The 25702-nt window shown below is 39.6% G+C and overlaps 1 protein-coding gene across 1 annotated transcript in view; it reads right to left on the bottom strand.

The window, feature by feature from the left end:
- PCNX2 (pecanex 2) overlaps positions 1 to 25702 on the bottom strand; it is a 161412-nt gene that overhangs the window by 17352 nt on the left and 118358 nt on the right. Inside the window, exons 24-28 of the mRNA XM_074168043.1 lie at positions 22932 to 22990; positions 19464 to 19679; positions 8907 to 9160; positions 4664 to 4897; positions 1826 to 1929 (exon numbers count right to left, since the gene is read on the bottom strand). Of these exons, the coding sequence (XP_074024144.1) occupies positions 1826 to 1929; positions 4664 to 4897; positions 8907 to 9160; positions 19464 to 19679; positions 22932 to 22990 (867 nt within the window). The remainder of the gene's footprint in view (positions 1 to 1825; positions 1930 to 4663; positions 4898 to 8906; positions 9161 to 19463; positions 19680 to 22931; positions 22991 to 25702) is intronic.

Here is a 25702-nt window from a genome sequence, read left to right on the forward strand (position 1 = left end):
TGCGGTGCATGTGACTACTGCATTTTTTCCCCTTCTACAGACTTTTTCTCCCCAGGAAAAATATTTTTGAGTATGGAGCATCCACTCATCAAAAGAGAGAAACTAATGTGGTTCATTGGTAATTTTCCAGATTTTAAAATGACATGGTGTAGCTGACTCCTGCAATTATTATTCAAATCTTTACATAAGACTTTGAAAATAATTACTCTCAGCATTCATACTTTCCATGATAAGCTTTGGAAAGGCTCTGATAATATTATCTCCTTCCATTAGTTACTGACCGTGTAAGCCAATAAAAATAGGTGACGTTGTTGTATCTGTACTAGTGCCAAAACATTGTAATGAGGATTTTAAGATCATATGGAAAGTACATGCAATGTGATGACATTTTTAGGAAGCTTTTGTGATATTTTTAGATGCATTTCTAGTATCGCTGTGACATACCTTTTGCAGCCCCAGATCAAATCCACTTTAATCTTTTCTTAAAAAAAAAAAAGTCACAAATGCACATCAACTTTTCCATCATGTTCCCAAACTCTAAATTTGGATTATAAAGAAAAAACAGTGCAATTTTAGAAATGTCGATGACTTGCTAAACATCACACTAATTCGAGTGCATAGAAATGAAGGGAGAGGAAACTCAACCCAGAAGAAAATTACTACAGGAAGGGAATGTGCAAAGACTAGTAGAAAAGAGATGACAAAAGCCACTTTAGAAAGCAGGAAGAAGCAGCACACCAAGGAATAAGGTGTGTGGGCCATGAACATTTTGTGTGGCTGACAGAGAAGAAGACATAAAACCAGATGTTACAAATGACTCGGCAGATAACAGAGCTAGAATGAATATTTAAAGGACTGTTTTATCTTAGAAAATGCAATCAAAATTGCACATGCTGTCTTTGTTTGCTTGTTAGTATGACAAATCCTCTCTAAGGACCATGTTGAGAGAGGCCTTTAATCACAGTTTCGTGCCAATACAGCAAGGTCACTTAGAGACTGTGTATTTACTTATCTTCTCCGCTGTTACTAAACTCTTGTCAACACCGAGAGTTCAAATACACCTAATAAAAATCTAAAGTTAGGAGAGATGTTAGTCTTTATAATAAAGTCTTTATAATAAAGTAAAGATTATTTCATTAATAAAATGCCTTATCTATAAAATTAATTACTCGGGCTGAACACCTAGAACAGCATAAATGGTACTTTATAAAACCCAAACAACTCAAAACCCCTAGTGAAAATGGAAGAATCCCTAAGGAAATCCATAAGGTGAAGAGCACATCCAGAAATAAACTTAAACCAAGCATATTTTAATTAACGAGACTTTCTAGGAAGAAGAGTTTTGCATGAATAAAGTGGACTGAGAACAGAAAAAGCTGCAGTCTCAAGAGATGCGAGGCTCTCCCTTCCTCGGTCACCAGAATGAAATGGTATAAGGAACATGGAATACAGCCCTGAGGAACAGAGCATGCTTACGGATTTATTATTATTTAGCTAACTAGATGTCAAAGTACTTAGCAGTTTCTTCCCCTTCTGGAGGAAGCCAGCATTACAGTAGCCAGGCCGGGCATGAACACAAGCAAGAACCATTGGTACCTATTCTTTCAATGCAAAATTTTGCTTTGGGCCATGAAATAAAGACTGACATTAGTTATTAAGCAAACTACCAAAGTAAAAGATGTCCAGGAGCGGCAGAAATCAAATTATTTTATGGAGGAAGGAGACTTCCCCTTGATCTAATATTATGCTGAGATTCCACATTAAGTGAAAAAAAGACAAACAGGTCTTTGCTTTAAAATGAGGAAAAAGGATTCCTAAAAATTACCTGATGGCCATATTGTGAGCTGCAGTTCCCAATGCTCTTCGACCCAGTATACACAAGGCAAAGGAAAGCGTCACGAGAGGAGAATCCTCATCGCTGTCCAGGTGCTACAAGGTTTTAAGAACAGCTTGTTATTCCAGGTGCAAGTATCATCTCTAAGAGCACTGCAGTACTATAAATCGTAACACTCAAAATTTGCTTGTAGCTGGACCTGCACACAAAAATATTCTTTCCAATTAAACAGAACAAGAAGGACGATCGTTGCCATCAGAGGCTTTCTGCAAAGCACAAGCTTATTTTGCCCACTGGTTACAAACACAGCATTTCAGTCTTGGGTGGGTTTGGTGATAGTCGGGGTTTTGTTCTTTGTTTTTCCAGATCTGACATTCTAAAACAGAGCAGATTCCTTATTGCTGAGAAAAACCTCAACTAGAGGCAGCGAAGCCCCTTTTCATGGGACACAATGCATATGAAACTCCTCCACGGATTCCAGAACAACAATGTATTTGGAAAAATTTGGGGGAGCACACTTTTAGTGAATAGCATTATACACCTAATTTGTATACCATTGATGACACTGACCTCACACGTTAACAAGCAGTCAAAATATTTAATTGACATTTACTAGCTCAGGCAGGTTTCTTTACTGAATTTTTTGCAAAGAAAACCTTGCTACCAAGCAGGAGGGAAAACTGAAACAACCCCTTCTGAATGGGAATCCTTAGGAGGATCCAGACTATTATATTTGTCTGTGCAACGGGTGGTTTCTTACAGCTTTCTTTGACTCTAAAACTGAAGCCAATCATAACGGAGAATGTAGCTCCTTCTATAAAATACACTGATTTTCAGGGCTATGTGTACAGCAAAGCTTTTTTTCCATCTCATCTTCTACATGAACTTTACCTCTATACAGTTAGTGGATTACAAGAAGAGAGGTAAAAGAAAAAGATGTAAAAAATATATAAATGTGTGTGTGGGTACACTAGCGCAGGCACTCGTTTGTCCTTGTAAGTCTAACTCTGGTAAGTTTCAAGTCTATTTGGCATCCCCAAATCTATGGTTCGTTTTGAAAGCCTCTGCCACATAACAAGTGAAAAAGCGTCATTTAAGAGCAGCTTTCTGTGCACCGTGCAATTCTTTGTGTGACAGAACTTGAGAGCTGAGACATGGAGATGGGAAAGAGAAGAGATGAAACATGAAAAGAGAGCCACCAAGCTGGTGAGGGGTCTAGAGAACAAGTCATATGAGGAGAGGCTGAGGGAACCGGGATTGTTTAGTTTGGAGAAGAGGAGGCTGAAGGGACACCTCATTGCCCTCTACAACTACCTGAAAGGAGGGTGTAGAGAGGTGGCTGTTGGCCTCTTCTCCCAAGGGAATAGTGACAGGACCAGAGGAAATGGTCTGAAGTTGGGGCAGGGGAGGTTTAGATTAGATATTAGGAATAATTACTTTACTGAGAGAGTGGTCAGGCACTGGAACAGCCTGCCCAGGGAGGTGGTGGAGTCACCATCCCTGGAGGTATTTAAGAAACGTGTAGACATGGCACTTCAGGGCATGCTCTAGTGCCCGAGATTGTTGGTTTGCGTCTGTTTGTGGGTGGGGTGTGGTTGTGGGTGTTTGTTTTGTTTTGGTTTTGGTGCTGGTTTGTGGTTTTGGGGTTTTTTTGGGTGTTTTGTTTTGTTTTTGTTTTTTTGGGGCGGGGGGGGGGGTTGTTGGTTTTTTTTTTTGGGGGGGTGGGGTGGTGTGGTGTGTTTGTTGGTTGGACTCGATGATCTCAAAGGTCCCTTCCAACCAAGAAGATTCTGTGATTATTCCCCATAGGAGGAGATGGTGGGGAAGGCTCAGAGGACACTTCAATGAAAACAGCATCAGTGTAACGATATGCAGAGGAACTGGTGGAATGGTGTTCAGTGTTAGAGACATCAGAAGGAATGAAAGCAGAGAAGAAATGTTAAGGTTCAGCGATGTTACGCCAGCTAAGGTCAGTGGTAGCAAATGGGATGTGCAATCAGTGATCCCGAATGAAAAATACACGAGTTCCAGTGCATGGTGGCCAGGAAACATAAACTTCTCATTTTTTGCCATTATCAGCAATAATCAGAAAATTAAAACAAGGGAATATGCTTGTTTGAAACTGTATTCTCCCTCTGGGCTATTCTGAGTATTCCATGGAAATACAGTAATGCATTTCTGACAAATGACTGCTGACCATCAGTAATCTTAGTGGCTTGAAGCATGTGAATACGTAGCTGTAAACCTGCCCTTGACCTTCTAGAGCTTCCAGGTAACTTCACACGGTTTTGTGGCATGGTTCACCTTTGAATTAGGAGCTCTCAGAAAGTGACCTATACTGGCAGGGAGTTTGTTATGTACTTCCCTACCATTGGAGACTGTACCCAAACACAGGCAAATGTTTGGAAAGGGCACAAAAACATCATCAGTGTTTGGCAAACGTACCCAAGCCTGGGCAATGCTGGAGTGATGATGACATTCCTTGAACAGAGCCTGCTCCAGCATTACTTCTGCAAACACCTAGATCCATGCTTTTTTAGAGATTATGAAATTAACATGTTGGAAGTGTGCACAGTAAGGAATTGGTTCTGTATTCAAAGACTAACCCTCCTTAAAACTCAGGTTTTGCACAAGGGTAGTCTCCAACACATGTTTTTTCTATTCCACAAAACATCCATTTTCCTTTTATGTTAAATCTGACAGCTTAAATGAAACAAATTTTATTGTATTAATCCTGAGAAAACAAAAGAGTACCAATGCATCATTTAATTCCTATCCCAAGAATTAAAAATACTACTACTACTAAAAAAAAAATAAAAGCAAGCTTACCTCCACCCTTTTTCTGGCACAGAACTGAATCCAGTCCAGGTAAACACTACAGAAACTAGCTCTTGTTATTCCTTGGAGACACGGAACATAATCTTCGTCTATGTTAATGTTAAACATTGCAAGGTCACGTTCAATATAATGCCACTTTGCATAAGGCTGCAGTATCTTTTGCATGGATTCATCTTTTATCCAGTCAAGGATTTTGGGAGAACTTGCTGTGAAGTATATTATACTCTGTTGATAAAATGTGCAAATGTTAGTAACTCTATCTCTGATTAAAGCAGATATATTTTACACAGAAGAAAATTAATCAAATAGGACCACACGAACTACCCATAATGGTACATATTTTTCCCATTTTTTACTGCTTGGCATCATTGCTTCGCAAAACTGTTCCAAGTTTGAAAGAGGATAAGAATTGATATCTAAGTAGCAAACAACAGAAAAAGAAGCCTTTTTTAAATAACTTTCTGCTTTATAGGCAAATGAATACAAACAACAGACTATGATAAGGATACAGAGTTCTGGCATTCAAACACGTTAATTACTGATTATTAGTGGGGTTCTAGAGTGTATCACCAAGAAGGTGATATCAATAAAAGTTCAGGCATATTTTGAAAAAACAGTAATAGGTGGTCACATGCTCAAAATAGGACTCTCATCCCTCCACGGACTTCCTATTTTCCAGGGATGAAGCTTTCCTAATTCTTTAACAAAATAGTTCCACCATGATTTAACCACAAAGGTGAGATTTGACAATGTGCACAACACAAGTCTGACTATCCCTGTTTTAATTGCTGTTTTCTCTCTTCATTTAGTAGCATCACTATTTTTGTTATTTGTCAATAGGCCAGTAAAGAATAATGGATTATGTTGGGTTAAGAAGCTGATGACTGGTGTAACTGAGTTTGCTTTTAAAGCACTGAAGGAGGAGCAGCATTCAGCAGGAGCTCTTTTGCCAAATGCAGAAACATTAGCAAGCAGCAAGACTCATATATCTGTACCTGGGTTTCTAAGGTTAAGTCTAATCGCTGTGTCTGAAGCCATTAAGATAATAAATAAAATAAAATAGAATAGAATAAAATAGAATAAAATAAAATAATCTATCCAAACCAAATTTAAAACACATTTTCACAAGAATATGAAACTTAAGGAGAAGTTCCAGTGCTGCAAAGGAAAGTGGCATCAGCTGGAAAGTCCCATTATAATGTTTAATGATTATAATTTTTGTTTTAATAAAAGATATTAATTTAGAATTGAATTCGAAAGCAAACGAGAGGCAACTGAACATGACTGAAGATGATGCAGTTCTACTTTACCCATGCAATGGAAATATTATTAAAGCAAATGAATGTATAAAAGGAAAATATGATGGATTAAAAAGGACAGAAGGACCACCAGCCCTTTTAAAAATCACAGGTACCCTCCACAGTTTATCTTTCAAATTGTACAAAAATACACAAGCAGGAGGAGAATTAAGCTCTAGAGGAAAAAGACGTGTCAGACAGATAGAGACTAAGGAATGACACTTAATTTCTTGGCACGTAGAGAACAATACACTCTTTTAAAAAAGATTCATGCAGAAACAATAGAGCTGAAAACACAGCACTCAGCAAATGCAGACTTCTTGAATACTAAAAGACACTTAAATAAGAATATGTTTAGACGACACAGAGGAGGCACAAGGGAAAAATATCACAGTAGTTGGGCAGGAAATGATTTCAAAATATACGCAGAAGGGCTACAGAAGCTGACCCACTTTTTTTTGTGGAGAAGAAAAATCCTTTTATAAAAAGAAATATGGGCCTTTCTAGACTGTCAATAAAACTGCAAATTAAATAAATACGTTAGGAATAAGATGCTCAGTGCAACTCATTGTTTAAAAGACCAATATGGTAATTATTCTTGAAGGAAAGGAGAATTGAAACAAAGCATACGTCTTCTCCGTTGATCTTCAAAATACAGCTTGCTTTTTTTATTATTCTCACCTGTGTTTACAAAGATGCAGACTCAGCTGGGGAAAAAATAAGACTCGCAATCAGAAACAGCAAAAACTTCTGTCACCTAATTAAATTCTGCTCTTAGTAGCTCCTCCTAGATACATTTTGTGCACAAGTACATCCTCAGTAATATGGCAATTCAGAAATAAAATGGTAAATATTTACAATATTATGAGCTACAAAGACTAAACTAGAAGCACTCCAAATGCTCAGTGCAATGGAAGCAGAGTTGCTGCCAAAACTCCAGTCTAAGTGTTTTCTGAGTTTGTGATCTATGTGACCTGAATACTGCATTAACTAGAGTTCTTAGAATTACTTCCCTTTGCCATTAAAATGTTCACAGTGAAATTGCACAGGGTCATTACAGCTCAAGATTCCCCCATAAGAGCAAGCTGGGGAAGGAACGAATTCTCACCTCTGTTTCTGTTATTTTTTATCTGCAGGTAAGTACTAAGCAAACAGGATGATAGCTGATCTGATACGTAATATAGTCTTCTCACCTTCCGAGGCTGTACTAAGAATTCTACCAAATCTTATCAAAGCTTCTGTTTATGGAAGAAACTAATAACTTGAAGAACAGGAGAAGAAAATCTCATAAAGCTTTCTTTTGGGAAGTGTCATTCTAAAGAAGGCATCTCCTGAGCGTGTTCTCCCTTCGCTGAAGGGAGCCCAAGCCCAGGCTAATAGCGAGGCTGCCAACAGGTTATTATCATCTTCTGTTCATCCTTCCCCAAGAAGGGAATTAGATTAAAGGACTGACACCTTTCTAAGAATGAAGACCTGTAAATGCAGTGTTATAGTACTGGCTCAACTAAATCCAACCAGAAGAGATTCAATTTTCACAGCTTCAAAGCCAGAGGTGGCGAACATAATAAAATCTGCATACACTGGAGGTGGAGCCACAGCATTCCTCATTCTTCACTGCTGTAAACTAATAAGCTGCTGATTTGATTGCAGCTTAGACTGGGATATTTTTCAGTCTCATTCACCATCAAAAGCTGAGTCACAGATCAGCTTGCATCAGTTTATGTTCAGATAATTCAGGTTATCTTTGAAAGTAAAGTGAAGCAATTGTAGCAACATACTCATTTCAGTTTAAAAAAGGGTTGGGTTTTTAGTTTAGATACATTGCTTAAAACCAATTCAATTTATAGCCACAAACCCCACTTCTAAAATGAAAAAATCATGCTCACATGCAGTTTTGTTTCTAATTAGTTAATTAAACAAAGCAGGTTGGTTACCAGGCCCTAGTGCCTGTAAAATTATTTATGAAATCCCAGTCTGCATTTTACGAAGTAATCGACCGCATGATCAAAGCAGTATTGTGAGGCAATGATCTTGTTTTCAGTGCCTTGGCTTACTTGCAAAATAGGTGATTAATTTATTTACTACACAAGTCTCTCTCTAAGGTTGACAGGATATTTACAATTGCAGTGATGTAAGTAGGAAGGAGATGCCAGGGATGGTTGGGAGCTTTACTGAGTGGGCTTGTGGCACTACTAATGGCACAGGAGGCAGCATTTGGTTCTTGTTGCTTCAGCAGAAGAAAATAAAGTTCAGCGATTTTTTCATTTGCTGGACTGAAGAGGCTTTGGCAGAGTATAAAGATATCTTGTTAGACTATCAGGTTCAATTATTTTGACAAATTAATTATCTGTGTGGTCATTGTGATCTTAATAACAGTGCAAATACAGAAGTGATGTAAATGAATTGCTGTTTAATCAATGGAATAAAACAACTTTGAATGTGTTATATGTATGTAAAACAGCAGGTAAGAAGAGGGTTTGTACTACTAAAAAAGTATATTTGAGAAACAGCTCTTCAGAGATTTCCCAAGAACTTTATGCTTGTTGATCTTTTTTTTTTTTTTTTCTTTTTGCCAGAAAAAACAGTGGAAAGGCCAAGTCAAGAAGAAATAACAAACTGTCAGTGAAGTTTTGCTTTGTGAGAATGCTTCCTCTGACTTTATCTCTAGAGGATGTTAACACACCTTCTTGATTTCTGCTTAAGCATGCCAGCAATTTTCTGTACTAACTGTAAGCATAAGTGGTCAGAATCAAATGTAGCAAAGGGAGATACAAATTAATTATCCCTATCTAAAATCAACTCAGTCTGACTGCTGGCAGTGCAAATGAATAAATACAAAGCCAAAAACCTCAAACGCTATTTCTAATACACAGCCAGCTTTCACTCTTTTTGACAAACCTGCCTAGGAATATAGTCAGCTTTACGAAAGAGTTTACCTTTATATAGTATCTGATGAGTATCCTCCGCAGATCGAACACTTGCAGCATTGTTGCAGCGTTGTTATCAATGATGCTATATCCTTCCAGGATGTACTGGGTTCGTGTTATTTCCCATGTCAGCCATCGGAGGTTAAAGGCTGCATTACATGATAACAAGTGAGGCAAGTGCCCAGGCTTGCAACAGCAGCAGCCTTCATTGTCTTCATCTCCTTCTGTTATAGCTTCCACTTCTCTCTGCTGGCAATATGTCCCTTGGCAGTGAGAAAAAGAGAGTATGCTGCCAGTTATTGGGGGATGAAGAAACAAAGGACTTCTTCCAAGCTGAAAAAGTACAATTGAAGGCTCTACACACTCAACAAAGAAGTAACAGAGTGAGCTACGGCAACAAATTAGATGTGCCACTTGATCCATGCGCAACAGAAAATAAAGAGCTGTACATTATTCATTTACTATCACCTATAAAAGCTAAAAAGATCTAACATTCTAGGCATTTGGTTCTAAGCTGAGCTAACCTACAGACCACAGCTTCTGTCTTAATAAAAACTCACCAGGAAACACCACTAAAGAGCCTCACTCCACCAGGCACATTAAGCAAATTGATCCAAGTCTCACTCTGCTTCTTCAAATAACACACAGGATGCAAACAAAGATTTTACAGTGTGTCAGAGAACTTAGAAAATCTGGGATTTAGCAAACTATCTTGGAAAGCAGGTTCCAAAAATAACATGCAACGGGTTGTTCTCTCTCCCACCGGAGTAAAAGCTACTCCGGATCAAACATCTCTAATGAATAGCACTAGTGGCAATATATCATGAAGACAGAACAACTCTCTAATTCGCCTATTACACAGACTTTAGATCAAAATAGAGAAAATCTTCCTGAAAAAGAGATGTTAACTTAAAAAGAAGTCATGAGGCAGAAGCAGAAACAATAATATATCTGCTCTACAAAGTCTGCATTTCTGGCTTGTGCTGTGCACGCTAGAGGGTCAAGCTGAGCCCTTCGAGATTTGCTATCTATGAAGATGTGGTTTCTACACCACGTAAGGCACTACAAATCAAAACCAAGGGGGACACCCATGTGCTCCCCGCACCGTTCTCCAAATATGTATGTTCTTGATGCATGGATCTTTTTAAAATGTACTCTCTGTGGGCTGTTGCTGAACTTACTCTCCACTGAATTTGTACATAAACCAGTCTTTCAAGGCCATCTTCTATGATGCAAGTTACACATATGTCTCACATGGGCCTTCCGCCAATGGTTCAGTATCACCCCACGAGAGAGCTGGCTCCATCAGCTTCCAAACAGTCTCGACAGGAAAGGAAAGTGCTAGACACCGTGCTGCAGATCAACAGCTATGAACGCCCCCTGCCAGGACCAACAGGCCTGTTCTGTTGTGTCACTGTAAATGGGAGAAGAAGCTGGCTATGTTCATCATCTGAACGTTGGACTATGAAAGAACACAGTGTCTGGTCCAAACCCCCGCAGTTTGCCAGCACCCCAAAAAAGAGCCTGGAGCAAGGTAGCATTGCAAAAGCCTTTCTGTGGATTGTTCATGACAGTTGCTGTGCTCTCGACTGACTATCCTGGTCCCATCACAAATGTCTGGTCAACAACCTGAGGACCTTTAGTTTCTGCCAACAGAAGTAGCACCCAGAATATTCCTCTCTCCACACCAAGAAAGCCTTTCAAAATATAACAAAATATGTTAAAGTACTGGTTATCACCTTCTCTTTTTTGCCCATACACCTTTTAAAATGTATGCAGGAAGCAAAAACATACAAGAAAAAAGATGAATACAAAGATCTAAAGGAAATATGTGAGAAAAAATGAAACCGTAGCCCTAAGAGATAGGGGAGAAAATGATCCGGTGCATTCCAGTGTCCTCCATTCAGTTTTCTGTAAGTGAAAACTCACACTGTGTTGTTCACACACTGATATGTAATCCTCCTTGGACTTCAGGGATATACAATATGACAAATTATTAAACGTCTTCAAGTAACCCAGATATAAACATCTTTCCTGTCAAGACTGCCACAAAGTCCAAAACATGACCTATCAAGCTGACATTTCCAGTTGGACTGGACATAAACTGGACTGCTTCTGCTTCATATTTCACAGATTTCTACATGAATTAACACTTATTGCTCAACAGCAAAAAAGCAGCAACTGCTCTGGGTCAGTGGATGCTTTTCTGAAGTCAAGTCAAAAGACATTGTACTCAAACTGAAGCAGGCAAAGGCATACCCCTTTGTACATAGCTTGGAAAGAGTAAAATAACTACACCAAGCCGGTGCTGTTGCTATTACTGTTATATTTATTTTTGAAAGTTTAAAGGTCTGTCAGCATTAAACTGAATTTAAGAGAAGATACATCTTCATCACAGGTGCTAAATTAAGTATTGCCAAATGTTTATAAGTGATGAAAAACACAAGCCTAATAAACAACTGCCACCGATCCCCTTACAACTAAGGGAATTAAAGGTGGTTTTGCTCAGTCTGTGTAACTCTATTCTTAAATAATTATTTTTTTCTTTTGGTATGGAAATATCACATTTCGTTCCTATGGAATGCTGGCTGTTTCTATGTGCTTTCAGTATTATCTATATTAATAAATACAAAATATTATTACTGGAGACTCTGTAATTACTCTTTTTCTTAAGCCATATATTTTGTAAAATATAGACATTAAAGAGGCTGGCAAGGCAAATAATAGGTGAATTCAAGAGACCCTCAATGTTTGAGGGAAGCTGTCATCACATGCATAACAAACAGAAGAAGCAGCCAGAACAATTATTTGCATTCTCATCTAATTTGACAGGCAAAAATGTCTCAAAGTCATCTTTGCTAGGTAATTTTAATCAACTAAAGTTAAAATTATACTGCAGTGGACGCAATCAACGTTGAACTTGGAGAGTGACAGACATGCGAACTGGTATCATGTTATTACAAAAGCTCTGGGAACCAACCAAAGGAGCTCATGCGGTCATTTTGTAGATTTATTCCAAGGAATGTAATCAAGGCTGTGTTCTGTCAACATCTGGCAAACATGCACTTGGCTTAACAAAAGCTGTTTGATGGATTTGGGTACTATCACCTCAGGGATTTGGTGTCTTGACTGCTTGCAGAGCCTCTGGGATATCCCTGTTAAGTTTAGAGGTGTCATCTGAGCCACGGCCAGTGCTCTGATAAAACGCCAAATCCCTATTCCTGTCATCATGCTGCTGATTAGTATTTCCAAATGACATCTAGCACAAGGACCTAAGTCTGCACAGACAAAATGGGGGCTTGATGCTCAAGTACATGTTGGTTCCCCCCTCAATTCTTGCAATCAGTTCTAGAAAGACTGCCAGTAATTTTCTCTCTTCTTTAATTGAGCCTTACTTTAATCCATAATGCACTGGCTGGACTTCAATGCCACAGATTTGCATGTTACTGAGAAATTTCATTTCACCAGTGCCTACATCAATCCTTTTTGGTTCATTACTCGAGACACTGGTACTGGAACGACTAAGACCATGTGTTCAGCTTTATGCATTGAGGCAAAAGGGACAAGTCACAGTAAATTAAGTTAAGCATTTGTGTGCATCTTTTTCAGAAGGGTGACCCTAAAATGTTTTGTATATGTTATACACTGATGATTAAAATGAAAATTTTTATATCACTTCTCAAAAAATCATCAAGTTCAAGCAACTCAGAGAATTATTCATAAAACCAAAGAGCAGGGAGCAGAGCATGCACTTCAGTTCTGCAATATAATTAAGTGTAGTACCATTAAATATTAAAATACAGGAAAATGTTTTCACTGGTAATTAGTCATTTTAAAATCTGAGGGAAAACTTTTTTTTTTACATTTCTTTCTGCAGTAGGAAGAAAATAAGCTTTTCCTCTTCACTCAAGCTTAGTCATTCACTGTGACCCCTGCTAGTACAGATGAGACTGATTCATTTGTAAGATATCTAACACTGGATGGCTGCCAAAAATCCATCAGTGCTAAAACGTGTGGCAGCTGAATAAAGCAAGGTCAAGCTATGTGAGCTCAGGAGAAAACCAGGGTGAGAACTTGGAGCTCTTTCTATTTTCCTGACGCATCAGGATTTGAGGACGGACTCTGCCAAAGTGACCTGACCTAAACGGAAATAAAAAAATTTAAACTGGACTATAATCTCGCTTCAAGAGGACACATAAAATACACCTAAATTAATGACCACCCACCCTTCCAGAATTTAAGGCTGAAATCAAAGTGTGCTTTTGAATTTAATTTTGAAAACTCAGTGAGTGAAAAGAAAAGCATTTTTCAGTTCTGAAGGGCCAGAAAAGCAATCCTGTAACACAATCACACACTTGTAGAAGCAGTTTTAATTTCCATAAAAGACTTCAGTTTAACAACATATCCAGAATGGGGACTAATTATTGTGGCTGAAGGTAGCGATAGCTTGAGCACTAGGGATTGCTGACATATAATAAGCAACTAGGGTGCAAATGTACATAGAAAGGGTTTATAGGGCTCATGCACTAACCCCACCCACAGGGATTAAGAAGATCCGAAGTCACTCTCCTGCACTAGGCACTTCAATCTTTAAACTCTGTGAAGCCAACAACCAGTTTTGGACTAGTGGGTTTAACTAGGTGTTAAGTCTGAAAGATGGAGCCAGATACAGAGAGGGGAGCCATGAAGCTCAGGGTAACTCCTTGTGTAGGCCATTCAGAGGTCTCTTCACGGATGACTCCAAAAAAATGCCTGGTTGCTCAGGATTTGTAGGGCAAAATCACGCATATCCATCTTTTACAAATAAAGGCATTACAATGGAAATATCTCAATCAGCTCCACCAAGCTCTGCTGCAAATCTGAGCATTCCCCAATTCTGATGGATAAGGCTTATTCTCACCCAACACAATTATTTTCTCCTCAGGATAGCAGTTTAATAAGCAGCAAGTCATCACCCAAAAGAAGCACAAAGAGCATAATTACAGGCATTGAAAGGCCATCCTCTCCTGAAACAAACATCAACTATAGTTCTAAAAACACAGAAAAACAAATACTTCAAAAAGGAGTGAACTGAGCTCCCACATGGAAACTCATGAACCCCAGAACTGAACACATTCTGGAAACCAACAACTGTTTTGGCTCCTTCCTGCTCTTTTCTTCATGGAATTGAGATTAAGAACAGCAAATCATAGGCTCTGATAGTCTCAGGTTGTTTCAAAAAAAAATCTGAGGACTTGAAAACCAATATCAATTCCTCAAACATCAAAGCTGTTAGTTATAAAGCTGTGGTTTTGTTTTCAGCTGCTTCAGGTGCTTGTATGCCTGAAAAACAGTCTGGTTTTCCAAGCAGATCAGTTGTTCTAATAACAGGCATCCCCTCTCCTCAGAAACCTTTCCTTTTCTTGGTCCACAGAGACACATTATGGAAGCCCAGGTGGAAGAAAGCATTCTCTAAGGATGTTGGTTGTTAAACTCGCAGCTACCAAATACCACGAAAACCTCCCATGTCACCTCTTTTGGACTGCAATGCAAGACACGGCATTTTCTTTCTGGCAAAGACATTTTCTCAATAAAAAGGCTGCAGTGCACCTAACAGCATTTTCCTTCCTTCCTTCCAGAAATCTTCTCCAGTGCACCCATACATACATATAAAGTTGTGGAAGGCAGGAAAGGGAAAAAACGACATCAACTATTTATTCTAGTCTGCATTACAAAAACTATTCTAAGCCTATTTGAAATTCATAGATGGCTTCCACCGTTGGAGCATCATTGTACACCTAGAAAGGCTTGTACATCACAGATTTCATGCATTCAACATAAAGTATCCCCTTCCCTGTTTCATGCCATTCTTCCCAATTAAATCACCAAGATTAAGGAAAGCCTTTTGCATCCTTTCTGTTCATGCCTCTAATTTTTCTGAGCATTGTGCCTCTCAGCCTTTGTTCTTTCCCACAAACAATGTACTTTCGGTTTTTTAACACATCTCTTTGGAGAGAAGGTTAAAATGGCTGCTTTTCTCTGAACTCCTTGTAATTTATCAGTACCTTTTGATGGTTTGGTGCATACACTGAACATACCTCAAGTGTGGTCTCAGGAAAGACATGAAGGTAGACTCTTTTATTTCCCAACAGCAAGAGGTGATTTGTAAAAGCAAGAAGTGAAAGCTGCAAGCACTCTTTAACTAAAGAATGATTCTTGCTAGTGCTACAGAGCCTTCAGACACAAAAATCAAACAGCAATAAATATTCCTTACACTGGTAACGTACTTGCTACTGTAATAAAACTATACAACATACACTGCAGAAATGAGTAACTGGCCTTATTTCTTAGACATCATTATTGTGCCTGAAGTTTATACCCTAAACTGACTGTATTCGTACACCATTTTGTGTGGGAAATAAGCTAGCTAACACACCGAGAGCCCCACGGGCGATCCCATCCTCCTGTCACAACTGCCCTCCACTATGTACAATTACATGTGTGTCTGCTCTGTGCTTCTTTTCTTGACTCATCTGATGAAGTTCCGAGAGAAGCATGAATACTGCACATGCAACATGCAGTAACAAAGAAATCACAGCAGAGGTTTAGAAGTTAATTACATGATTGAAGAATACTGGGCAGGAGTTAGAAAACAGCTCCTCAAGATTTCAGCAACACCATGCATAAACAACTTCTGCACATGTAATGCCTAACTGGATATTCTTCAACAGACATTTTGTAGAGACACAGAATAAACAGGAAAATATTTTAAGTCTTCCTTGTTCTACAGGGAACTCATGGGAGCTAGATATTTTGACATCCTTTCTGCTTGTTCCCCGATTGTGGGTTTTCCCCTGTCTCTTCCTTTCAAATTAAATAATACATTATGTATTTCTTCTGGCAGGCTGCTTTTAGCATACCGCTGAGAGTAAAGTTACCGAAGGGCTTGATTCCATCACACCAACATGCAGCTACCTGAAAATTTTCACTTAGCCTGAGTTCGTTAATACCCTCTCTTTGTTTTCAGTAAAGGAGTTGTTGGGCATCTCCTCTCAATGCCTACAGGTATTGAGGCTCCCCACTGCTTTACACACAGGGTGAATGACACGATGGGGGCACATCCCCTCTCTGCCCCTACAAAGGGAGGGTGAAGAACTAATTCATACAAAGTGCTTAACTGGAACTGGACTAAAGATGGATGAGAGGAATCCCAGCTCTGTGGACTCTCTTCTTTCAGTTTGCTCAGTCTGTATCTTCTTACTCTGCCTGCAGGGGTTTGGTGGTTGGGTTGTTGGATTTTTTTTTTTCATTTAAAAGCTGAGCCAAATGCTTCTATTACATACAGTTAGAAAGGCATCTGGACCAGTCATTTATAATGCCAACTATCAATTAGGCTGCACTGCAAACTGGGAGGCAGTACCTCCTGCCCACAGTATACTTAAATTCAGAAGACTCTATGATCTCTTCTTTGGGCCCTGCTGTGGCAGTATTGCCAGCACAGCTCTTCAGCTACCACAATGAGAAACACCCGCAGGAAAATCCAGAGCTCCACAATGCAAATATTGATTTTTGTTTACTCATAAACAGAGAACAGTCACAGACACAGAGAACACTGTTGTGCTTCATTCATTTCCAAAGCAAACACATACTTCCTATTTAAGGAACAGCAGATTTTTAGGGCCCTCAATTAAAATTACTTGTTTGTAATTGAAGTCAAGCAGCCAGAGCTCAGAAATTACAGATTTCAAGTTCCTTCTCTAGCCTTTTTTTCCTCCTTGTGGGAAACCACTCAGGACCCTGATTTCTTTCATTGTCCAATGTGAAAAACAGTGCATGACCAGACAACTAAAAATAGGAATGTAAGATGACCAAAGCAGAGGAAATGAGCCTAGTGCTTAACAACTGCCTCTTTGACTTCATAAACCACCAGGTTCTTCCAGGGCACTTGCACACACTCTTCCTACTTATGCAGAAAAATATCCTGCTGTGTTCAGTTGTGCCCCACATCTGCCATTTGCAGATTTGAAATGGGGAAGAATGTGCTTAGTCCACACAGGAGATGGCTCTTGGTGCTGTTTATGGGCAGCCTGCTCCATCTTCCTGCCCCTGCCCGCAGTGACCCTGCTCAAAGGAAGGAGCAAAGAAAACCTTCCAAGGAAGAGTTTCAGCTCAGTCTCAGCTTTCACAGAGCTCCCTTGGGACAGCCCTTGGCATGTCCCCTTCCGCAGCTTCTGCCTTCGGGTCAGCCTTGACAGGTGGCACACTGCAATTTTTGAGCTTTGCTCTCAGAACCAAATGCAAAATGGCACTTGTCTGGTAATGAACTGTCCTGGCCCAAAGTCAAACGAAGTCTTCCCAAACCACTTTGCAGCAAAACTATCCAGTTGTTCACCATTCAATTTCCAGTTCAGTATGCCCATCTGCCAGACCTCTGATCTTTTTATCCAGCTAGCACATGGTTTGAGGATCCTCTCGTATTTTTTCATCTCTGTTTCCAAGTTTTTCTTTTCTTGAACTGCCTGGGGATGGTGATGATAGAGAGGGACCCAGCAGTAGGTGGCAACTGCTTAAAGAAAAAAAAACACTCACGAAACTCATGTAATTTAAGCATGAAAATGAGATTTCTTTCTTCTGTTTGTTTCAAATCCTTCAGTGAACTATTTTAACACAAAAGGATGATCAGCAAAGAAAATTTCTGAAATTAGAATGCAAGATAACAGAAATGAACATGGTCCTGCTTACTCAAAATCCCAACAAATCTGAGCAAAATATCAACATTGTCCAAGATACGTCTCTTCTTTAACACATGTAAATCCCTCCTGGAAGTCACTTTTCTTTTCAGATCTGCAGAAATGAATGAATTAGCTTTTGACTTCACAGAGTTTCCATAAAGGATTATAACGGTGAGCAACTCAAGAGGAACCAAAAATGACAGGCTGCCTACAACTGTGTTTAAAAAAAACCCAGAACTGTTATCTCAGAGATTTACAAGCCTGTGAAACCACTGGTACTGTAACTAAGAGATTTGAACTGCCACAGTATTTAACTGTTCTTGCAGAACAACATAAAACTGCATTTTTCAGGCCTGAATTAGCAGAAACAGCAAATTCCAAATCTACCAAAAAAAAAGCCTTCCACCTGTGGACTTTATAGTGTACTTAGCCTCAGTACCTATCTTTGACACAGCACTACCACTGCTTACCTTGAGGGCACACAAGGAGAAGATAATACTTGCACAGATTACTTTGAAGTTGAAGAAAGCCACACATACAGCATCATAATCATCAGGAACAATAATAAATTATAAGTCTGATAAACAAATTCTTTCTCTTCCTTTCCAGTTGCTTTTTCTTACAATTTGCTTTTGTACTGAATAGGTATCTCTTCAGGTACTACAATATCAATCTATTTCAGGTATTTACTGTTTCCTATATAACTTCTCTTAAAATACAGGAGTGTTATCTTCGTCCCCACCATATAGGAATGAAAGTGAACTTCAAGCATTTACCACAACCTGTTCAACATCCTGCAGGGAGTCTGTCACAGAGTCAAGGCTTGAGCCCACATGTTATTTCCTAGTCTAATCCTCCCACACCTAAGTGCATTCAAAGAGCCAGTCTGTCTTTTATTTTCTCATTTTCAACCTTGTTGAAAAGTCGCCTTGAATATACACTCCTCTACAGGTTGCCCATTAGATGCTCAGCCCTGGAGCCTGGGAAGCTGCTTATTCTGGGACTTCAAAACTCCCATCACCTGCAATTGCAAAGGGGTATCTTTGAGAGGTTACCAACCCAAGCAACAAACACAGGCAGCCAACGTTTAGCACGAGCAAAATTTAGAAACTTTTTAAAAGTTTTGTGGTTCTATTTTCCTTTTCTTCCTATTTTAGGGACAGCAACAGACAGAACGACAGGAGCGTGATGCTATGAGCAACTGGCCTCACAAAGCCACACCACCTAGGAAGGGGATGTAGTCGCCATCCTTAAAGAGGAGTGTCCTGACAGAGGAATATACTGAATAGGAAGAAAGTGAGGTCCCTCCCTCAACTGAAGTCTGCACTTCCCACGTGAGAGAAATATGAAGCCCTGATACACTTGCTTTTCCTTTCCTATTCGACTGTGACAGAGACCGTATCAGCACTGGCATCTTCCATGATCCAACACAGGATATTTTCCATGGGGGGAGTGTTATGATATTTGGCATTTCTTCAGAGAGCAGTTTTGGGGGTTGAACAATCTTAAGAACAACTTTGGTTTTCATGGTTATACAAGGAAAAAAATAATCTGAAAACATAACTAAGCATAACATAAAAGATCTGTGAACCAAGTAAATAACTCAGTGCCTTTTTCTGAAAGTTTTATGATACTCCAGAACACGACTCCAAATTTCTTAACATTTAGGTTGCAAAACACTGTCATTTAAATAATGATACAAAGTAGTACAGAGCCTTAGACACACAAATATCTGTAAAAAGAGAGAGAAAAGTTCTTAAATTCTATATCCTACTATAGAGTTGTGATAGATTAAGAAAGTCAGAAAGATTTTGTTGCTGTTTTTGTTGTTATTTAAATTATCAGGAATCCTTACCTCGAAATTCCAGCCCTCTGAGCTGAAAGGTGACAAGGCCATTTCCAATTTCGATCAAGTGCACAAAGGCATTTAAATAATCTGATGCCAGAATAAAACAGTCTCCTGTGTTGTAGTTTCCCCAGCGGCCCAGAATCAAATCTCCACAAAGAGACTCCTGCAGAGATCTTGTCAAATGCTCATAAAAAATGGAGTTGAGATTATTGTCATCATTTCCTACAACCAGAGCAGCACACATTTGTAAAAAATAAAATTTATAATACACTAAGCAATTCTGTGTAAAATCCTATGTTCTTTTTTATTCCTGCATAAAGCCTCTTCCTCTAGCTGGATAGTAACTTCTTGATACTCTATCCAAATTGTATTTCCTAGGTGGTTTTTAGCCCATAAGAGAATGAAGTCTGAAACTTTTGTTTAATATGAACAATCTTGTAAATAGAACATCAAATCAGTGGTAACATATGTCTTGGTCTGAACCATATCACCTCCTTCATGTTTTATAACAGCAAGATTTTTTTGTCTCTGCTGCAAGTTTCTGCAATGCTACGTTAATGTCAACATACAGTCCTTAATTACAAGAAACCAGAAATCATCATTATTTCAGTACATAAACTTAAATCTGAATATTATTACTGAGATTTTTAAAAAATTTGGACACATAGCTTCCAGTAATTTTGTTGGGGTTTATTTCTTTTAGTCATCCAGGTATTTTTCAAGGCTTTGTCCATGAAGTATCTGTGGGTACTTAATATGAGGACAGATATTTTATCAGAGTACACCTAGTATATTGAGAAAGAAGGAAACGAGGTTCATTCACCACTAGAACTGCTATCACTTCTCTAAACATAGTATCAGTTGTCCAGTTACACATCACTTGGACCAACTGTCCAGGTGAATAACACCTCATTACAGTCTAAAAGTCTCATCCTATAAAGGTCTATGGCATTTAACTGGATTAAAATCAGCACTTAATGGCGGTGATCCACGAAAGGGAATGAATCTTTCATAAATGCTAGCACAGTGCCACATAATTCAACATGATGTTGTCTTATGCTTGTACTGTTTTACATAATATATATGCTTCACATGAGAACTGCTTTTATTTTTATACTGCATCAATGTCGCACCCTTAATACTTTTAAAATGCTAGTTCATGACTAGATATACATGTACAAGCCAACATCTTGTAGGTGTATTTGTATATGTGGTAGCATATATGGATACATACATACAGGAACACATGCGTATTTATGTATGTGCATATTTGGGAGAAAATCTAACATGGAGAAAAACCCCAGACGATGACAGACTATAGTTTCCCCTACAAATTGCTCCTCAATACAAGAGGAGGAGTGGGTGTGTTACTACACAGCTTTTCATCACCATGGCCATTATGCATCCAGACCTAGAACGTATGTACATGCAGGCGCATATGCACTTACAGACATAATCAACTATACACCTTCTGGAGTACATTCAGTCAAAATCTAAATGAGTCATAAAATGAATCGTTTAAGCACACACACAACACGAACGTTTTGCTTGAGCTATGGGTTTTAAAACATAATTAACTTATTAGCATATATAATAATGTTAAGGTTATTGCTATCAGATGACAGAATGGCCTTGGGAAATATCTTAGCTCCCTGCCTTAAGATGATAAATAATGAAAGAGCACTATATATGCCTCAAACTGCTAATACATCTCTTGCTTTCTTGGACACTCTGGATTACACCCACTTCTGCTTGAAGATTACAGAATCACAGAATATTTTTGGTTGGATGGGACCTTTGAGATCATCGAGTCCAACCAACAAAAAAAAAAAACCCAAACAAAAAACCCAAAAAAACCCACACACACTCAAAAAATCCCAGAACACCAACACCAAAACCAAACCAAAACAAACACCCACAACCACACCCCACCCCACCCACAAACAGACACAAACCAACAATCTCGGGCACTAGAGCATGCCCTGAAGTGCCATGTCTACATGTTTCTTAAATACCTCCAGGGATGGCGACTCCACCACCTCCCTGGGCAGGCTGTTCCAGTGCCTGACCACTCTCTCAGTAAAGTAATTATTCCTAATATCTAATCTAAACCTCCCCTGCCCCAACTTCAGACCATTTCCTCTGGTCCTGTCACTGTTCCCTTGGGAGAAGAGGCCAACAGCCACCTCTCTACACCCTCCTTTCAGGTAGTTGTAGAGGGCAATGAGGTCTCCCCTCAGCCTCCTCTTCTCCAAACTAAACATGCCTGGTTCCCTCAGCCTCTCCTCATATGACTTGTTCTCTAGACCCCTCGCCAGCTTGGTGGCTCTCCTCTGGACACGCTCCAGCAGCTCAATGTCCTTCCTGTAGTGAGGGGCCCAAAACTGAACACAGCACTCGAGGTGAGGCCTCACCAGGGCCGAGTACAGAGGCACCATCACTTCCCTACTCCTGCTGGCCACGCTATTCCTGACACAGGCCAGGATGCCGTTGGCTTTTTTGGCCACCTGGGCACACTGCTGGCTCATGTTAAGCCGGCTGTCCACCAACACCCCCAGGTCCTTATACATATCTGTGCATACTACTGATATAATGGATAAGAATAAAAAGGTGGGAGGATAAAAATATATCAACACTAATTACAATGTAAACTTATACCTCCACAACACAAGCCTCTGACACCTCAGTGGTAAAATAAAATCAGCTGCAGAGCTCTAAAGCAGGAGAAACCTGCGCATGAAACCCTGGCTTCTCACTGGGACTGGAATTTGGCACAAAACACTGATATCGGTTTCCCCTGGAAAGGGCTCTGTCCTGCTGCTGCTGAAGAGCATCAGCTGAGGTATCACACGCTCTCCGTGTCCACTGACTTGCCAAAAAATGTCTCGCTTTCCACTCTCACAGGAACCACCCGGTGCAGCCCAGGAAGGCACTTTATGTTGCCAGGGATTGGAGCTCGTTTAACAGACCAATACCCAGAGGAGAAGCACACCATCTTTCCTACATCTTTCTTTAACCCTCTCCTGCAAATTTTCCGATTTCCCTTTCTCCCTTTCCCCAAAAGGTTTCTCTCCAGGTATCTCTGAGGAGATACCTGTCAGCCCAAACTACTCAGCAGCAGAGGCACGTTTAATCTGCTGCTTTTTTCCAAAACCTGTTCCTCACCACGGCCAACCTTTGAGCCTGGCTAGGGTGTCTCCTGCATACTCCCCACAAACAGCAACCTTACAATTAACCAAGCAATTCACAGCCCAGCAGCTCTCTGATCAGCTACAGGTCACTGAAGAGTGAATTTACTTATCAAGTCATATGGCTTAAACTGATGCTCTGCTATGCTTTAAAACACTCTGGTTTGTTCACACAGCATAACATTTAAAACCTTTGCATCTCTGTAGCTTCCAAAGCAAAGCATCAACTGTGTAAATATATCACATTTTGCAAATCAAGTGAAACGCCCAAACTCCCAGACCATACCTGCATCCTTTTCGATCTGAGTTGCCAGTCTGGTGTTGGAATGGTCCGATCTTTTGGTGCTGGAAACAAAGACATGTTGTACAGACAATTCTTTTTTTAAAAAATAAGAGTATCCCCAAAATACATTTGTATTTTCTTTTTAACTGATCTTCACATTCTGTGTTTATATCATTATGCAGTTCACACTCGAATCTGTTCATCAGTTTACTCCAAGTAGGCATATATAGTTATTTCAGTTCAGCATTGGTATTGACATTGTAGCATATCAACACACAAAACAAAAGTGCCTGTGTCCCCTCCTCCTTTTTCTCAAACTCTTCCTTCCCTGTTTGCCTTCTTGTGGGGCAGAGTCCGTTCAGAATTTGGTATCTGTGATAATACACAACACTACATACTTTAAATAACTGAACTGGTTCCAGAAGCGTATCAGTCAGGTGCCACCAAAACAGTGAATAGAAAATATTAAATTACTCTCTTTTCCCATCTAAGCCTTTAGGGAAACAGCTGGACTCAAGGGGTTTTCTTTGTGTGAAAATATTTCTGTGGGTGTATAACATCTATGGAAAAACAACAAAAAAATCACTTAGTTTCATATTTAGCTAAGAAGCAATGAGAGAGCCTCTGGTCATTCTTATAACTGGAAAAAGAGTAAACTACACAGTCTTATTCCTTACAGGCAGTAACTCTGTCTCCATTATGAATTATACATTCCCTACTCAGTATTTTCATTGTAACAGTGGAATATCACGAGAAAAATGGTCACAGAACAGAAAGCAACTAAAAAGTACATTGGACTGAACTTTTATTCCTACCTGTAACAAAAGACACTAACAAAGCCTGAAAAATAAGGAACGTTTGAATCACTGTGGGCAAGCATGTGCCCGACAGAAGGGAATGCGTGTTGTGATGACTAGGGATATTCAACACCAGAAGTCCAAATCATCTCCCAAGCCTTCAGGGTACCAGTGAAAGCCTGGCTAACAGAAATGCTACAGTAAATATAAATTTCCCTGAAATACTGGCTCTGGCAGAGGTGATTAAGGACTTCAAAACACTTCATTAAGAATATTGTCTCAAAAGTTTTGCCCTCAGTTACAAGCTTTAGCAGAAGGCTTATCAATCAGATACATAAATATTAACAATCCTTGGAAAATGGGGCTAAAACAGAAAATAGGGAAAGACAAAGCTGTTTGCCCTAAACCACAGTCAGCATTAAGGTTACATGTGACAGCGGTGAGTCTCATCTGTTCACCAGCCCGCCACGCAGAGGAAAAGTGGAAAGGCACCATTCCTCCTGGCACGGGAACCAAGTGAGACACCCGGACATGGTCCCCATCATGTCCTTTGTCAAACTGTGATGAGGACAGCATGGCCAGGTGGGACTGGCTGGGGTCTGCCTCATTAGGGTGGAGCACAGTGGAGATTTTGAAGGGGCTGATGGTTGGCCAGTCAATTTAGAAAGCCCTAATTTAGCTGCTCACTATGAGAAGTTAGACATGCCCCAAGGAAGACTCCTGCAAAGAGCGTATAAGTTATAAGGGAGGCTTTCAAACAGCTTAAATAACACTGGAAAAGGATAGTGTAAACCCAGTGTAATGTTGTCTTTGAAGCACAGCAGAGAGTCTCTGGGACCCATATGTTCTCATCACAGTATTGGCTCCCAGGATTTTGTGTGTCAATATATAAGTTATTTAAAAGGTTGCAAGTTTCTGAGCCAAAGCTATAAGCTCATGCTGAAGCCAACTGGGAGAAGGATGCCATTGATGTCCCTAATGTTAGAAGTCTTTTCATCCACCCTCTAAAGCCTCCCCCGAAGCCCAACAGAAAAATTGCACACAGGCTTCCATGCAGTAGACAGAAGAGGAACAGAATTGCTTTACTTCTACTCCCTACCAGAAACTGATTTTTGCTTTAAAAAGGCATGTTCTTTACTTTGCAAGAAATACAGCTGGAGAGAATATGAGTCTTAATTAGAATTATTTGTAATTAATATTAGTATGTTATCTACATAGATTAACATTTTATTTGATGTACTATTTATCTTCGTGCCTCTGGTTGGCTCAGCTTATTGTAACTGCAATTTTCACTTCCTATGCAACAGAAAATGGCAAGGGGGGGGGCTTCTAAGCAGTTCAGAATATAAAGTATGATTTTACTTTAAAAAGGTTGCCAGAATTCTTCTACCCTGATATACATCCACCTGAAATTGCAACATATGTAAGAGTAAGCATAAAGATTAGGTTATAGAATTCAATCAATTTTCTATTCTCAGCAGAGAAACACTGCTGATTTCCAAATGCATATGTTTTAAGATATGAGACTCCTTATTAACTTTCAGTGTCTCTGAAATCAGTGTGGCAGTATGAGGTACAAGCCAATACTATTCTTTACCCCAATTTTTTACCAACCTGTAAAGCATTTCTGTTCTTTAGGCATATTGAGACCCATACAAATCAAGCAATACTTCAGAAAATTCTAATCTATAATAAGTAGGAATCCTTTTGCCCAGCATGCAGCTCTGACTCCATTTCTTTCTCTTTTTTTTTTTTTTCCTTTGAGAGAAAGATACATGAAACAATCAGGCAAAATCACGAGTGCTTCAGGACACTCCGAGACAGATAATGCAGCCTGACTGGGAAGAAGGGAAGGAAACGGAACAGTGCGCTCAAAACCAGGCTCCGTTACGGCTTTATCCTCTGTTCCAAGCACAGTAACGATTGCTTAAGCAGCTAAAACATGGACTTCAGGACATGAGCCAAGAAAGGATTTAC

The sequence above is a fragment of the Numenius arquata genome, chromosome 2 (genome assembly GCF_964106895.1).
Source record: "Numenius arquata chromosome 2, bNumArq3.hap1.1, whole genome shotgun sequence".
Classification (NCBI taxonomy): Eukaryota; Metazoa; Chordata; class Aves; order Charadriiformes; family Scolopacidae; genus Numenius; species Numenius arquata.